Source organism: Ochotona curzoniae, unplaced genomic scaffold, assembly GCF_017591425.1.
Source record: "Ochotona curzoniae isolate NIBS_2020 unplaced genomic scaffold, NIBS_Ocur_1.0 contig_2754, whole genome shotgun sequence".
Classification (NCBI taxonomy): domain Eukaryota; kingdom Metazoa; phylum Chordata; class Mammalia; order Lagomorpha; family Ochotonidae; genus Ochotona; species Ochotona curzoniae.
This window is the reverse complement of record NW_024465582.1, coordinates 25,788,000-25,805,623: the sequence shown is the minus strand read 5'-3', so window position 1 is coordinate 25,805,623 and position 17,624 is coordinate 25,788,000. Positions and strand designations below refer to the sequence as shown.

General features: G+C 42.6%; 1 protein-coding gene across 1 annotated transcript in view; it reads right to left on the bottom strand.

Annotated features, from left to right (window-relative positions):
* The window catches only part of IL31RA (interleukin 31 receptor A), a 34,414-nt gene that overhangs the window by 11,404 nt on the left and 5,386 nt on the right, over nucleotides 1–17,624 (bottom strand). The window contains exons 3-7 of the mRNA XM_040977337.1: nucleotides 12,895–13,079; nucleotides 10,830–10,981; nucleotides 9,582–9,735; nucleotides 7,325–7,404; nucleotides 4,481–4,697 (exon numbers count right to left, since the gene is read on the bottom strand). Of these exons, the coding sequence (XP_040833271.1) occupies nucleotides 4,481–4,697; nucleotides 7,325–7,404; nucleotides 9,582–9,735; nucleotides 10,830–10,981; nucleotides 12,895–13,079 (788 nt within the window). The remainder of the gene's footprint in view (nucleotides 1–4,480; nucleotides 4,698–7,324; nucleotides 7,405–9,581; nucleotides 9,736–10,829; nucleotides 10,982–12,894; nucleotides 13,080–17,624) is intronic.

The following is a 17,624-nucleotide window of genomic DNA, read 5'->3' as shown; positions in this document are numbered from 1 at the left end:
ATGTGGAACTGGAGTGGGGCCTGCTGAATCTCCTGGGCTTCTGCATCTGTCTCCCCATTCCTCCTCACTCAAGGCCTCACTTCACTCCCCAGCCAGAAACTCGTGTCCACATGCAGATGGCAAGTCATTGCTAACCCAGACATTGGTACCTCGCACAGTCCTCTCCAACTGCCTCTTACTGCTGCTGAGCTGGGATGTAATTCACTCCAGAATTCCCCAGCAGGAACTGGTGGGAACCACCACCTCTTTATGTCAGACTAGCCTGTCTGGGGTTGAACTGTGCCATTCCTGTCCCAACCCACCTGCCCTGGCAAAGACCTTCTCAGAACCATAGAATGCAACCTTATTTGGAAGCAGGTGTACTTAGCTAAAACAATGGGCCCTCAATCCGACATGAGTGGCATGTCCTTGTAAGCTGAATGTCAATTGGACACAGAAACAAACACGTGGGGGATTGTCTGTAAGAAGATCAAGATGAAAGTTGGAATTATTAGAGCTGTCATAGGTCTAAGAATATTTGGGCCACTGGAAGCTCAAACAATTAGGCAAGGGACCTGCCCTGGAGACTGTGAAGGAAGAAGACTAAGCCAATACCTTGGTCTTACACCTCCATCCTCCATAACCATACCACTTGTTCCCAGACACTCAGCCCATGGTCCTGACATCTTCCCCTCACCTGGCCTGTCCCTATCCCCAATTCATTTTCTGGTCTCCCTGAAAGCATGATCGTAACTAATGAGTTATTCACAAATTTTGGCCTGAAAAGAAGTAAATGTTAGATCCTAATTCCACAGTATTCTCACCAAGCCTGGAGCTCAGAGGAGGAGGAGAAAAAGGAGCTCGGTCTGAACACCAAGAATAGGAGACCTCAAGCAACAAAGTCAAATTTGCCTAAAGCCATCAGTCAACTTCTAAAGGGGGAAAAGACCTGGCAAAGTTCCAGCACACCACAAGAGAAGCTTCAAAATCAGCATGCTGTGAAATCATACTTATCACTTCTGATACAGCACATTCTCAGCTATGATGGGAAACCTAGGGAAGGAACGGGAGCATTGACCATGAACAGCACGAATTTCTGGGAAGTCACATGAGGACAGTCACTTAGGGTCTATCAGATAAGGCTCTCAAGGGCTGGGGGTGCTTCCCTGTGGTCATCTGTCCTAGGTTCACCCTGAACTTCACCCTGACTTGATCCCAGCTCACTCTGAGGTCCTGTCTCGGCACGTGCACGCCTGTGCTTTCCCACGCCCAGGCGCAGCTGGCTGCCAGCTGAGGATTCACAGAACACAGATGTTCAGGCATCCCCAAGGCTTGTCTGGGCCAATCCTGCAGTCTGAAGATTAAAAACACACAGGCCTCCTGGAGGTAAATGACCCCGGCTCAGCGTCACACAGTGTCTGTGGCCAGAATTCTGACTGACTTTAGTAAAGGCCAACTCCAAGATTCTGGATAAAGTTTATCACACCAGTTTGGCATGGTGGAATCCCTAGAAAAATTTAAGTTTTCCTGAACTCATCATCTATAACATGGATCGAATCATATTGATTATGAGTCATGTCAAGATAAGCTGTCATCTGAGTACAATGTTGAATACCTATCAGTAGACAGTATAATATATTTATTTATACTTAATGCCATACATTAGTACTTAATATACTTAGACTATTACCATTATAACTATTCTCCAGTGGCTTCTACATTATTAAACACAATTCTATAGAACACCACTCTCTTATTTGAGGGTATTTAAAAAACACAGTAAGATAGAAGTAAAAGGCAAGGTCTACCATGCTGGGCTGGGTGTTGGGGCACAACAGTAGAAGTTGCCACTTAGGATGCTTGATTCCCACAGGGGAATCCTGGGCTCGAGTCACGCCTCTGCTTCCAATCCAGCTCCCTACTAAGGTATACCCTGGAGGTATTGAATGATGGCTCAAGAGACATGGATCACTACCCCGCCCCCGGAAGACCCTCACAGGGTTCCCGGCTCCTAGCTTCGACCTCAGCCCAGCCCTGGTTGTTGTATGTAGATGGAGAGTGAACCAGTGGATGAAAGTTATGACTTTCCCTATCCCTTGGAAGTAAATAAGATGTGTGTTTTTAGAAGATTTATTTGAAAAGTAGAGCATCAAAGAAAGATGGAAAGAGAGAGAGAGAGAGGTATCTTTATCCACTGGTTCCTTCTCCAAATAGTTGTAAGAGTCAGGGCACCCAGGTCTCCTACATAGGGCTCAGGCATCTGAACCATCATCTGTTGCCCTCCCAGGTGTACTAACAGGAAGCCAGATCTTAAGTGGCAGAGACAGGATTTGAACTGGTGCTCCAATATGGGATGTCAGATCGTAAGTGGCAGCTTAATGTACTGTGTCACAATGCCAACCCCAACAATGTGCTTTTGAAATCCACTCACATGGGGGGATTCTTAGAAATGTACATGATGAAAAATTATGCCTGGATTTCAAAATTTTTGAAGTCAAATAAATTCATCTTGTAATTTCCTTTTTCCCTCAAACTTTCTCAAGTCACATCATGTCACGGATGATGACAGTGACACTTGACACAAAGCTGGGGAAGGCAGGGGAACAGGTAAGTTCTAGTTCAAGTGCATTCTGCAGCAGCTTTAAGGCTGATTATCTATGTCTCATAGACATGCAATCAATCAGAATTTCTAATAAGAATGACAGAATCTCATTTAACTCTCAGACAGTTCTGCAAGGTGGTGTTATTACATACTTGTCCTATTTCCAAGAAGCTAGGGTTTAGAGATCAGACCATTTGCCCAAGGTTAATGTATCTTGTGAAAGAGCAGATTTGAACCCAAAACTGTTGGGCTCCCAAGTCCACAGTTTTATCTCCAGTTCTGAGAGCCTCCCATATTGAGGCCATAGTAGAAAGCTGAGGTTGACATTCAGCTCACCTCCATCCCCCTCAAAATGACATGTGTCCATCAGGGGCCAGGAGCCAGGAGCTAGGAACCAAGTGGAATATGATCCAACACTAAGATGGCTTCAGGTGCAGCTCAGAAAACAAAATAGGAATGCCTGAGAGCTCTAAAATGAGGCAAGAGGGTAAGTTTTCAGGCATAGAGAAGGCAGGGGGCACGGGCAGAGAATCACATAACAGCATGAATGAGCGTGGTCCAAGCAGAGAGCAGTGAGATGGAGAGAACATTCCCCCACTGCAGTGTTTCTGACAGTCACTAAGCACCTGTTCTTCGCCAGCTGCCCTACACCGCTGCAGCTGTTGGAAAATGGATTGTAAGAGAAGAAGAGGAGCATTTGGCCTAAGACACCCCTAATCCATGTCAGAGTATTTCGATCCAAGACCCAGCCTTGACTCCTGACTCCAGCTTACTGGAGTCCTTGGGGGTAGCAGTGATTGGTCCCAGCCAACCACATGGGAAACCTGGATTGTGTTCCTGAATCCTGGCATTGGCCTGGCCTTGTCCAATGACAGAAGAACCCTCCCCTCCCTCTCCCTTCTCCTCTCCTCTCCTCTCCTCTCTCTCTAAACCTCCCTAAACCTCCCCTCTCTCCTCTCCTCTCTTCTCCTCTCCTCTCTAAGCCTCCCCTCTCTCCTCTCCGCTCCTCTCTTCTCTTCTCCTCTCTAAGCCTCCCCTCTCTCCTCTCCTCCCTTCCCCTTCTCTCCCTTCTCCCCTCCCCTTCCCTCTTCTCTCCTCTCCCTTCCCTCCTATTGTCCCCTGTCATCTCCTCCTTCCCCTCCTTTTCTTCTCTTCTGACTTCTCTCTTCTCTCTCCTTCCTCCCCCACCTCTTAAAATTTTAAAAAGAAAACAAAAAATCCCTACTCTCAGGGAACATGCTTCCTGTTGAGAAAGAAAAAGCTTACAAAAATGAGAAGATGTATGAAGTAAAGGTTAGTACTAAGTAAGAGAAAAAAAATAAAGAACATTTACCATATTTCCTTGAATAACAAAGAAGATATTTTATTCTAAATCATGATATAAAGAATTTGCTCTGAAGTGATAAAACGTTTAAACCTACTTAATCAGAAGGGCAATGAACAATTTATTGACATATAGAATAGAATTTCCCCTAACTTAGTCACATGGAAGGGAAAAAAGAAGAAAATAAGAGAGAACAGAGTCAGGGTTCAAGACTCAGTCAACACCCCTTGTGGGGTGAAGAGTTCCAAAGCAGCTTCAGTGTGAGAACCACTCTGACAAATGCGGCAACTTTATAGGGCCCAACTCCATTCACATGCACTGAGACCAGAATAAACACTGCACATAGAACCTCTAAGCCTACAACTCCAGATTCTATGACTTATGAAGTTTCTGACTTTGTCAACAGGCTCATTAATTACCAACAGATTTTTATCTCCATTCAGTATTCATCCCAAAAGTCCTCATTCCATTTTCTCATTTTGATTCAGAGAAATAGGTACCCTGAAGGGGATAACAACTACTTCCTGGCCAACTGAATGGGCCCAGGCACCTGAGAAAGTTGGTGTTCTACTTACGCTTTTCATGAATAGCTGGGATCCTCAGCTTGGCCTCTGGGGAATGTCCAAAAGAATTATAAGCAATAACAGCCACCTGATACGTCTCACATCCCAGGTGCAGTGTGACCTGCTGAGCTGTAGTGTTCTCTGTCTCTGTAAGGTTTGGATTGTTTTCTGAAAAGTACTGTATTTCATAGAAAAGTGTCTTCTCCAGAACTGGGGCTCCTCTTGCTTTCTGAAACCAAAGGGAATAAAATTTATTGCCAACAAAAAAGAAGATATATGCTGATACAGTGTGAACTGGTGAAGATGGAGGGTGGGGCTAATGTTAACTGTTAGATGCTAAACTACAAACTAGCCTCTGTCTTCTAGGACAAATACACCATGCCATTCTAGCAACCCTCCAATTGCCACCCGATGAATTTGCTCAACGATTCATCGCTTTTCAACTCTTAGCAATGTCTTATTCCATAAGACTAAACTAGGTGAATGTCTAAATCAGTGTAAGCAAGCTACCCCACTTCCTTCTGACTGTATATTTCACTTTATCCCACATGCATAACAGGCTAAAAGCTGGAAAGTCAAACCTCCTCCCTTTTTAAGTGTATCCCAAGTCTGGCTGTCCCTGGGTTATCTCTGGCCTTGGAAGTCTCCAAAGATTGGACAACACTCACACCTGGGTCTTTCATCTCCATGCCAGTTCTCACACCACCCTAAGAAGGCATCCAGCTTCTTTGGACTGAGCACCGCAGCCAGGTTTCATGGCTAAGAGGACTAAACCCTTCAGAGCTGCTCTACCTAAGGGTTTCAAGTCAAATTATGATATTCAGAGTTGAATTCTATCCCACTAATCTAATGGCTTGCCTAAGGAGCAACATACTGAGCAGTTCCCAGAAATTAAAGGCGTTTCCTGTCATCTATTTTCTGTTAACACATGGAACAGAATGACTAAACATAAGGTCAGAAGGGGCTCTAGGAGTTACTTACCCCTTTATGCCAACTCTGACATAACAGATAAACTATCCTCCTTGATAATGGGGATCTCTCTTAACATGACTCATTCTCTCTCTATTATATTTTCAATTAACTTATGTTATGAAATAGTTCTACTGGCTCCAGTGTTCCCCTCCACTTTTCCCTTATATTGTTACAATAGTAAAGTCCTTCAGAAATAGTAGTAAGTCCATCATTCTGCTATTTAAGTGTATTCTGACATTGCAAGTATGGACAATGGCAGCTTCACTAACATAGAATTCATATTGCACAATATTTTAGACTCTGCAATTCAGTGGTTTTAGTATATTCAAAGTTGTGCAATGAACACAGCTAATTTAAGAGAAAATTAGTACTTTTTTAAGATTTATTTTTTATTTGAAGGGCAGATTTTACAAAGAGAGAAGGAGAGACACAGAGATACATCTTTTATCTTTTGATTCATTTCCCAAATGGCTGCAATGGCCAGAGCTGAGCTGATCTGAAGCCAGGAGCTTCTTCTGGGTCTCCCACATCAGGGAAGCATCCCAAGGACTTGAGCCATGCTCTGTTGATCTCCAAAGCCATAAGCAGGGAGCTGGATCAGAAGAATTCAGAAGAATCCAGGACATAAACTGGCACCCATGGGATACCAGTGCCACAGAGGTTTAGCCTACTACAGTATAATGTCTGCCCCAGTACCTTTATTAAGTAACTTAAAATTCTTAGAAAACTTTCCTCTTGAGGCCAAAGGAAAACCAGTGCCCAGGAAAAGAGGAGAAAACATTGAAGTCCACCTTGCCTATTTCATATGATCCTTAGCTGCGACTCTGCAGCTAAGACCATGCGTGCTAAAGTCATTTTTGCTTTCATCTCCTCTGTGCATCTGTCTCCACCCTTGATAAATGAGAAGGAAAGCATTGCATCTTGGATTGATCTGCAAAGGTTTCCAGACTCCACTGGTTGTATTTCTTCACACCACAGTCTCCACAACTTGAGGGTGTCCTCCAGCTGTGGGGACTGTGAAGGCAGACAGGCAAGGGGGAAAGGATGCTCCAACTCTGAATCATGGGGTTTCATGCCATGTGGAAAAGCAGGGCAATTTCTCCATTAAACTTGTCTGTGAATTCTGGAAATTTTCTGTGAATTCTGGTGACACATTAAGGAATTTGGCATCTCATTTTTCTCTCCCCTTTTTTCTCTCTCCCAATCTCCCCATTGTTTCTCTCCCACCTCCTAGGGTTTTTTTCCCCCTTTATCTGCCTTTTTTTTTTTTATCCCTGTTCATTCCCTGTTCCCACTCCAGTTTTTTGTTCTTTCCTGTTATTTCTTCACTTTTGTTTTCCATCTCCTCTTTTCTACATTATGCAACTGCCTTTCCCAGACCCTCATCCTAAAAAAAGGCCATTTGACCCCTCTTTTGTCTGCACGGCATTATCCCTGCACTCAAAGGCAAATACGTGAAATATATGTAGGCAATGACCCAAGGCAACAGCACACCAGCGCCAGCTGTCCTGATCAATGCTTCCCCCAAGTGGTGGAGGTGGCACTGTGGAGAGTCTCATCACCTTGTAGCGATGTCAGCCATACATGGGCTCAGCTGGAAGGACTTAGTGCCTTCTGAACCTTCAGTTCATACCTGCCCCAAATGTCAAAGTTTCAGGTCAAAGAGGAGGGAGAAGGGAAGGAATAAAAATGTCATGTGCAATCAACAAAATGATCTGTGCATGTTCCTGAGCTGGTCAAGCACTTAAAGATTTGGGACATTACAAAGCCTCTAGGGAAGGACATTTGGGAGGACAAATTTTCAATAATCACAGCATTTTGGAAAAGCAAGAGACCAAAAGTTTTTAATCAGGAAAATTAAAAAAAAAATCCAGATGACGTCACCTTCCAGAGCAGCTGCACTGTCCTCTCTCCATCCACCTCAGGCGCTCCCAGGACTCGCCACAGTTCCAGGCCATAGGGAGCTGAAAGGGACAAGAGGGAGACGCTCGACTCAGAGCATGGGAAGCTGTGACATGAAATAGTGGAGCTGGCAGGGATTCAGTTGAGGAGCTTGAGATGGAAACACTATCAAGCAGGCAGACCCCAGATGTTATCACAGGGGAAGGCAGGCAGAGGTTCAACAAAAGAGGAACAAGAGGTGATGATGGAAACAGAGGTTGGAGTGATGAGCTTTGTAAGCAGAGGGGCAGGACAACTGTAGACGCTGACAAAGGAAAGGAGGCATGCTCTGCCTGCAGAATCTTCAGAAGGAAACAGCCCTGTCAGCACAGCCTGGTAAGACCCGACTCTGGACTTCTGCTCTCTGAACTCTGACAAATCTGTGTTGTTTAAGGCATGAGATGTGTGGCGAGTAGTTGAGGCAGCCATCAGCAACCAATATGTTAAAAACATTTGCTGATCATCTTGTGTTAACTGGAACTGGGCAATATTCCTGTGAACAGTGTCATGTGCTGAGGAATCCTGAGACATTTAATGATATCTCCAAAGCTCCACTGCCTCATCTTGCAAGTTGGCATATCTCTGCATGCTCTTCAGGCTTATAAGAGGATAGATGCTGATAACAGTAGGATGCATATTTTAAAAAAAAAAGTAGGAGCTGGCACAGTGGTATAATAGGCTAAGCCTCTGTCTGTGGTACCAGCATCCCAGATGAACACCAGTTATTGCCCTGGCTGCTCCACTTATGATGCAGCTCCCTATTAATGAACCTGGAATGGCAGCAGAGGATAGTCCAAATCCATGGAACCCAGCATCCACATAGAAGATCCAGCAGAGGCTCCTGGCGTCAGATCAGCTCAGCTCTGATTGTTCCAGCCAATTGGGGAGTGAACCAGCAGATGGAAGATCTCTCTGTCTCTTCTTCTCTCTGTAAAACTCTGCCTTTCAAATAAGTATAAAATAAACATTTTTTATAAAGAGGGAAGAAAAGTAAGTCTGGAACTTAGTGAATGTTCACTGTAGGCTAAATATCTCATTTTATTTTCATCTTTGAAATACTACTAAAACAGACTCTATCAGATAAGTGTTATAAATTATATTCTAATACAGAAAAGGGGAATAAAATGTGAGGAAACTTCAGCTTAAGAGATCACCTGTCTTGCTCAAAGTCACACCTGAGCCAGGCTGGGACGGAAGACAGGCATACAGACCTTAAACACTGCTCTTAACCACCATGCCTGACATATGGTAAGTGTTCAGTCCACGTGGGGTACCAGTTTCTTTCCTTCATTGTCAAAGATGTGACTTTTTTTAAGAGACAGAGAAAGAGGAAGAAAGAGTGGCTAAAGCTGAAAGGAAAAAACAGAAAAATTAGTCTCAGGGTCCTATGGGAGCCTCCCAAGATCTGCATCAGCACCGAGCTGGAGCCAGAAGTTGAATCCAGGTATTCTGAAGGGGGGCATCCTAACCAGTGTCTTAGGCCAAACACCCAACCTACACGACCATTCTATTTCATTAGCTGTACTTTTATCGTTTTAGGCCTAGTTCCAAGGTCTATGACAGTCTATATCTTTTAAAAAAATATTTATTTTTATTTTTATTGGAAAGTTAGATTTATAGAAAGAAAACGAGTCAGAGAAAGATCTTCCTTCTGCTGGTTCACTCCCCAAGTGGCCACAACAGCTGGAGCTGAGCCAATCTATAGCCAGGAGCCAGGAGCTTCTTCTGAGTCTCCCTTGCGGGTACAGGGTCCCAAGACTCTGAGCCATCCTCGACTGCTTTCCCAGGTGACAAGCAGGGAGCTGGATGGGAAGTGGAGCATCTGGGACACAAACCAGTGCCCATATGGGATCCCAGCACATGCAAGATGAGGACCTCGGACACTAGGCTACCATGCTGGGCCCGATAGTCTATATCTTTACATTGTCACCGGATACCTTCAAAGGCTGTGACATGACACCACATGCAGAACAAGAACCTTGTAACACAAAGCTCTAAGGCAGCCAGCACCATCAGAGGCACATGGCTCACTCTGGGGCTCAGGCCAGCATCTATGGATAGGGAATGGGCAGGCTCCACAGGTCTGGGGGATCCCAGAAGCCTATGATACCAAGCCCAGCACTTGACAAAAGACACCAGGCCGAGGCTGAGGACTCCATTCACCAGAGTAGGCCAAAAGGGAATTATGAACTCAGCTTACCTTCTTCCTCAGTCATTCCCATTTTTTCTTGGCTAAAGTCACTCCATAACTTGGACCCAATGACCTGACATTGCAGCTTTACAATGTACTCCATAGAAGACTGCAGGTTTGTGAGGTTGTAGGCATTGCCATTGCTAGGGAAATTGATTGTGGTCTACAAGACAAGAGATAGCTGAGGTGAAATGGAGACAGCATCTGGTAGTCTTCTATTTTTTCCTTTCCTTTTCTTAATTCTCTCTTGCCATCTTATTTTGGGTATATTTTTCTTTTGTTTCTATTTGAAAGGCAGAGAGAGAGAGAGAGAGAAGCTGACAGAGATATTCCATCTGCTGGTATGCTCTCCAAATGCCAGCAGGAGCCAGAGTTGGGCCACGCTAAAGCTGAGAGCCCAGAAATCCATCTGAATCACCCACAGGGATGGCAGGAATCCAGGTACTTGTGCCATTACCTGCTGCCTTCCTGCACTAACAGGAAGCTGAAAATCAAAGCAAAGCTGCAGCAGGGACTCCACTCCGGCTCTCTAAGATATGAGCATCTCAAGCAACAACTTGAGGGCCAAACACCTGCCCACTCACTGTTTCATAACTAGTAAATCAATATCTTGAATTTTAAATTATGTTATTTTTGCAAGAAAGCTGCCACACTACCTGGACACAATTTGTGCATAAGTGGGTGTGAGTCATCTCATTATTCAGCATCTCTCCTCCATTTCCCATCTTCAAGCTTGTGCAGCAGGAGACAGCTTTGGGGGCTAGTGGATTAGGTCAAAAGCAGCACCAGCATCCCACATCGATGCATCAGTCGGAGCACTGGATGTTCTACTCTGATCCAGCTCCCTGCTAATTTGGTTGGAAAGCCAATGAAAGATGGCCCAAGTACTTGTGCATTTGCCACCCATTATGGGAGACGAGGACAGAGTTCCTTGCACCTTGTTTTAGCCTGGTCCAGACCTGACTGTAAAGTCATTTGGGCAAAAGGAGGTCCACACTCTTTTTCCACCTTTCAAATGACTCTTTTTTTTTTTAAGTGCCTTCTATAATTTATAAGGGAGGGAAGGGGGCATGGAAGAAAAAACATAAGTTTTGAGAGCTTGAATGTACAAGTTCACCTTGATGTTCTCCTGGGAAATTAAAGGTATCTAAATCAATTCCCTTTTCTTAGTATTGGTTTCTCATTAATAAAATGAGTTTTTAAAATAAGTCTCTTCCATGGATCCTCTAATAATAATATTTTAACAGCACAACTTACCATAACTGTACTGTTGACAGCCCAGAACTGAAGTTTGTATGCAAAATCATATGGCATATATGTTTGTTTAGGTCTTTTCCATTTGACTTGAATCATTCGTTTGACTCCCGAAATTGGTTTCACATTTAAAATCTCAGGTGGTTCGGTTTTCACTGAGAATAAAAATCATACGGTTCTTATATTTTCCAACAAAAGATGAAAAGGTGTTAAAAGCAGCTACCCAGAATTGGAGAAAAGAAGGCTAGACAGGAAATGAGAATGCTGAACCTCTACCATTTGCTGGATGCAGCTGGAAGCAGAAGGCAGCACCAAAGACATGTCCCTTTGCCCTCCGCCCCGCAAGCACTGTCCAATAGAATGATGACGCACTCTGCAATTTCCCTGCACCTCAGCTTTGCATTGCCTGTGCCAGGCAGAAGGAAGGTAAAGAGACCACGGCACCAGAAACCACCTATTGCCTCATCTGCTCTCCCCTCCCAGGCCTCTCTGTCTGAGCCAAATGAAGAAATACTCAATACAGTCTCTGATTTACTTGGCACTCTGTAAACATTCTAGCCCCCAATCTCTCTCCTTTAAAATAGGTACTCTTCCGGTTATAGGAGTAGTATACGGTCATCTCATAAAAATATTAAACAACAGGAAAATACAAAGGAAAACTTAAAAATCATCCTTTACTCATCAACCAGAGATAAACTTCATTAATGCTTTGTATATTCCCTCCAGGTTATTTTCTATGTATACAGTTGTGTATATTTATATATATAAATATATATATATTTTATATATATATATAAATTCATTTGGTTGATTGTTCATTGGAAAGGGTGACAGGGAGAGAGAGAGAACTTTCCAATCTGCTGATTCACTCCCCACAATGGTTAAAATGGCCAGGGCAAGGTCAGGAAAAGCCAGGAGACAGAAGCTTGTATTAAGAAAAAAAAAAAAAAGGAGTTTCTAAAACTCAACAACAACAAAAAGTCAGTTAAAGTTGCGCAAAGGATTTCAATAAAAATTTCTCCAAACAAAATATACAAATGACCAATAAGCATATGATGGATCTCAACAGTTTAATCATTGGGTAAATGAAAATAAGAACCACAGCAAGAAGTTCAGATCTATTAAGATGGTCATAATAAAAAAGATGAATTATTGTTGGTGAGGACATGAAGAAATTATAACCTTTACAGCTTGCTGGTAGGAATGTTAAATGGTGCAGCTACTTTAATAAAGCTTAGGAGTTCAAAAAGTTAAACATAGTGTTACAATGTAATTCAACAATTTCAACAGATATCTAACAGAACTGCAATATACATCCATGCAAATATTTGCATACAGTTTTTAAAAGCAGCATTCATGACACTAATCAAGAGCACAAATGCCCATCAGATGATACATGGGCAAACAAATGTGGTATACCAATCCAGTGTGCCAAATTCAGCTACAGAAAGGAATGAAGTGCTAACTCATGGTACAACATGGGTGAACTTTGAAAACATTGTGCTCAGTGAAATAAGTAGGATACAAAAGATACAAAAAACCTGTATTATTATGTCTACATGAGACATTTCAAAAAGGGAAATCTGTATAGACAAAAAATAGATTAGTTATGGAGAAGGGCGGAAAAGAACTAGGGACTGGTTACCAGCAGGTATGGTCTGGGACTGTGAAAACGTTTGGAATTAGACAATGTTGATGTTCACACAATTTTGTGGAAAAGTGAGCTTTGTATATCCAGATTATAACTAACTAAAGCTAATATTTAAAAAATTACATGTTAGGGGGCCAGTGCTGTGGCCCAGCAAGCTAATCCTCCTCCTGCAATGCGGACATCCTATGAGAGTGCCAATTCTGGTTCTAGCTTCTCTTTCCATTCCTTTTCTCCATTCCTCTGTTTTCCTTCCTTCTTCCCTTTTCTTCCTTTCTTGTGAAGATGAATTTTCTGTACCTTCCAAACATGTACATATTACATTGTAGAGCTCTGAGTCTGCATTTGAAACCAAAGATTCTCTCTCTCTCTTTTCAGTATACATGGGAGTAAACCTTCAATAAAGACTAAAACACTCACCTATGTCATCTGTGCGCCACTTTGTCACATCAGATTGAGTTGTCCCTTCTGCATTTGTAGCTTCCACTTGAATGCTGAATGTATCCCCCGTCAACACTTTTAGAGAAGAGAATGAACACGAAGGTCCGTTTCCAGCAGCAGCAGAACCGTTGATTTCGCAGGTCTCCAGTTTCCGCTCAAGATTGCTTTGAAGGAGAAAGTGATTTAGTGTGAGTATAGCCAGTTGGAAGTACAGCCATGCTTCCTATGTTAGCAGGGTTTGTTGGCTTCACTCTGGATTTCTCTTACTAACTGTGTAGTTCAATATTTGATTCCTCTTTCCTCCAAATAGAAATAAAAATCATTTGTTTACTGTCTGCTTGAGCCACTATGGCCAGAGAAGTCTGCTGGGAACCCTGTAAGCCCTTAAAAGTGATATTGGCAATAGATTTCCTACTGGAAACAGAAGACAAAAAAAAAAAAAATTCCCTAAAAATCCAAGATTCTATCCTTGGCAATTTTTTCTTTAAAGAAGATAATATAATAAAGTAACAGCTAGTGAAAAAAAAAATAAATGTTGGGCCCTCTGTCTGCCGACACTGGCATCCCACATGGGCACTAGTTTGTATCTTGGCTGCTCCACTTCTCAATCTACTTCAATCCATTTCTCCCTACTTAGGGCCTAGAAATACAGCAGAGAATGGCCCAAAGTCTTGGGACCCTGCACCCACATGGGAGACATAGAAAAAGCTCTGGCCTCCTGGCTTCAGGTTGGCTTACCTTCAACTGTTGTGGCCATTTGGGGAGTAAATCAGTGGATGGAAGCGCTTTCGCTCGTTCTCTCTCTCTCTCTCTCTCTCTCTCTCTCTCTTTTTCTCCCTTCTTCCCTTCTTTCCTCCCTCCCTCCCTCTCTCTAAGTCTTTCTGGTAAAATAAATATTTTTTAAAATGAAAAATAAATTATGGTAGATATATATATATATACGATTTTAAAATGAAACATTTTAAGATATACATAATTTTTTTTTGGTTCCCATGCTCTATGGTTGGGGAAGGCAGTGGGAAGCCTACTGTTATGGTTTGGATGTGGTTGGTCTCCCAGAGGTTGAAGTAATGGAGGTTTGGCCCTCAGTGTGATGGCAGGGCCTTGACGAGGTGAAGTCTTAGTAGGGCATCCTTAGGAAACTGGGACTGTGCCACAGAAGGTAGTGTGGAACCACTGTCAGCCTTTAGCTCCCTGATTGGTGATAAAAATCTCCTAGTCTTAAATGTAGTTCCACCATGATACCACAATGTCTTCACCAGAGTCCACCCAATCTTGAACTTCCAACCATCAAACCAATGAGCTCCAGGAACTTGTTGGTCAAGTTAACCTGACTTTGGCATTTATAACAGTAATGAAAAACGCACTAATAAACCCATCATATACACAATGATCATTGTTACATATGTATAGATACTTGTATAACTATTTCTAGAGACATCTGGAAAGATCTTCACTAAAAGTTTAAAATAGTTACCTTTGTTGGTGGGCACTGGGGTGAGTTTATACTCTGTACTTTTCAGGTTGAATATTTTCAGGAAATTTATTAAAACAGATGAAAGAGACAGAATAATCTATTAAGCTGTAACTTAAGGAAAACAAATGAACATATTAATAGGAATGAGATGGGTAGGTAGAGCTATAGACCACAGGGCCCTGAGAATTAGGTAGGAGGTGGAGCAGGCTCAGAACATAAGAAAAGGCCCACTCTACAAGGTGGCAATGTTAGCTGAGGTAAAAGGGACTACAGGAAATCAGGGACACAGGAAACCACAGATCCTTGAAATTACAAAGAACTACAAGGATTTTCATTGGTTACTACACAGACAAAAAATGGCCTCTAGGTTAGTATTCTGTCGTGGTTACAAACAAGGGCTCTGAAAGAAAACCAGCTTCAAACCCTGGCTTTGCCCCTATTAACTCGTTGACTTAAGAAAGTTCTTTAATCTCTCTGTGATTTAGTGTTCTGATTTGTAAAATCAAGGAATAAATATATCTAGCACATAGATTGATCATGAAAATGAAATGAACTTTAAAAATGTTAGCTCTGTTACGTATTTTAAAAAACAGTTTAAAAAAATCAGGTTCTTAGATCCAACATGGCTGGACAGGGAAAAGACATGCACATTTTGGCCATAGAAATGGAATGGAAGAAAAGCATAGGAACTACTTTCCCAGGGCAAAGTTGGAGACAAATTTTCAGTAGGAATTCTACAGAAAAGAGAGGCCAGGGAACAGTGTGGACAGTTAGAAAAAAACAGCAGCAGCAAGCAGGGACAGCACTGGCAACTCCCACAGCTGGAGGAGATGCTATGTTTTTGGAGTGAGAGGGAACTATGTGGAAACTCAGGTCACTGTTGACATTGCCTGAGGGAGAATCTTACAGACTTCACTGACTTTGCTTTTGTTGTTGTTGTTGTTTAAAGTTTTATTTTTATTGGAAAGTCAGATATACAGAGAGGAGGAGAGACAGAGAGGAAGATCTTCCACTTGATGATTCACTCCCCAAGTGAGTGCAATGGCCGATGCTATGCCGAAGCCAGGATCCAGGAGCTTCTTCCAGGTCTCACACACGGGTGTAGAGTCCCAAGGCTTTGGACCATCCTCGACTGCTTTCCCAGGCCACAAGCGTGGAGCTGGACGGGAAGTGGAGCTACCAGGATTAGAACTGGCGCCCATATGGGATCACTGACTTTGAAACTGTCCTGCAGCACTAGCAGGGAACAGGGTGCCTACCTAAACCTGATGAAGAGGGGAGTACTCTGCTTTGCTGCCATCCCCTCACCAAAGGCACCTGTCAGCCGACAGGGCAGAAGCACCATCATAGTAAGGCAAGGGGAGGCTGCTGTGGCTTCAGCACATACACAATTAGGGTATTTTATGAGAGGGATGAATCTACTCACCGCTGACTGAGCATGGCCTTGAAAGGTTTGAGGGGGTCAGGATGCCCATTTTAGCCTCTGAGATGCTCCACTGTCCTCTCTGCACCACAGGCAACACAAAGTCACAAACCCTATCACCCAGACACAAACTGCCAAAGGAGAGCACCAACCAGCAGCTGCTGTGGGAATGCCCCGGCTTTCTCCATGGATGGAGCAGACTGGCAGTGCAAGCCCTGTGCGCTACAACCATGGGACTTCTGTAACTGCATGAGAGTGGGTTGCAGCTGTGTCACTGGGCAATCACAGTATCTAACTTCAGAGGTTCATAATCGCTTCAGCGCCCGGGGTGGGTCATTGCAGAGGGATCTACTGACACTGAAGACCACAAAGATCTTTCGTGTTGTTTCGTAAATCTGCATGGATGGGCATGTAGCCTCTAGGGGCTCAGCCAAAGTACGGACCACCTTAGCAGAAAGGACATGAGGCTGTGATCCTACCAGCTGACATGAGAAGAGATCTACCATGCCTGACTTGAGTGTTTCCCTGGAAGAACCGACAAAAGAACTCTACCCATTCAACACACACCTCTAGCTATCCATTGAAGGATCAGACACTTCACTAAGCCACAGAGGCATAGTTTAAATATAAAATCCATCACAGGGAGGGAAAAAAATGTTTCCCCAAATACTTAAAAATAAATGTGAAAATAAGAAACATGAACAAGGAAGACAATATGACTCCCAAAAGGAACATAACAGTTTAATATGAGAATGTGAAAATTAAGACATAAATGAAATGGTTGAAAAGTAATTTTCAAAAAGGATCAGTAAGATTACTCAAAAACATAGGAAGGCAAATACATACATTAAGAAAATCCACAAACAATGCAGGTAAAATTTTTTTGTCAAGAGATAGAGATACTGAAGTGAAATTAAATTGAAATATAAAGAAATCCATACATCAAAGGAAAAATACAGCAGGAAGCCTTAAAAACAGATGTTGTGAGGCAGAAGGAACAGATCCAAGCTAGAAGACACATTTTTGGAAATGGAAAAAAAAAGAGCTGGAAGAAAAAGAAACAAAATTTTTGGAAATGGAAGAAAAAGAAACAAAATTTTTGGAAATGGAAGAAAAAGAAACAGAAAATAGTATTTGAGATTTATGGGCTACAATCAAAAAATATAATATACATGTTTAGGTGTTCCTGAAGGTATCAGAAGAGAAAATGGGTGAGAAGATCTATTCAGTAAAATACTAGCAGAAAGTTTCCCTAATTTGGAAAAGATATGGACATCTAAGTGCAGGAGGCACACAGAACTCCTAACAGACGTGATCGGATCGTCTCCACAGCACGTCCTACTCAACCTTTGAAAGGGTAAACACATAGAAAAGATTCTAAAATGTACACAGGAGAAACCCCAGGTAAGCTTCAAAGACTCTCCAGTTAGACCGACAGCTGATTTTGCAGCAGAAATCCTACTGGCCAGGAGAGAATGGAGAGACACAGTCCAAATGCTAATAGAAAAATACCTCAATCCAGAATACTGTACCCTGCAAAGCTTCCATTTATAAATGAAGGTGGAATTTTAAAGACCTCTCAAAACAAAATTGAAAGAATGTTTTACCAGTCATCTAGCTTTACAATTGATACTTAAGGATGTGCTAATAGAAACAGAAATATAGTCATCACTATGAAAGAATGTGAAAGCAGAAAATTCTTGTGGAATTATAAAGGGTATCCAAAATAAAATACATGTGGTAAAATGGTAGGACCAAGTTGTTGCTTACCAATAATAACCTTGAATAAGAAGGGCTTAAATTTTCCCA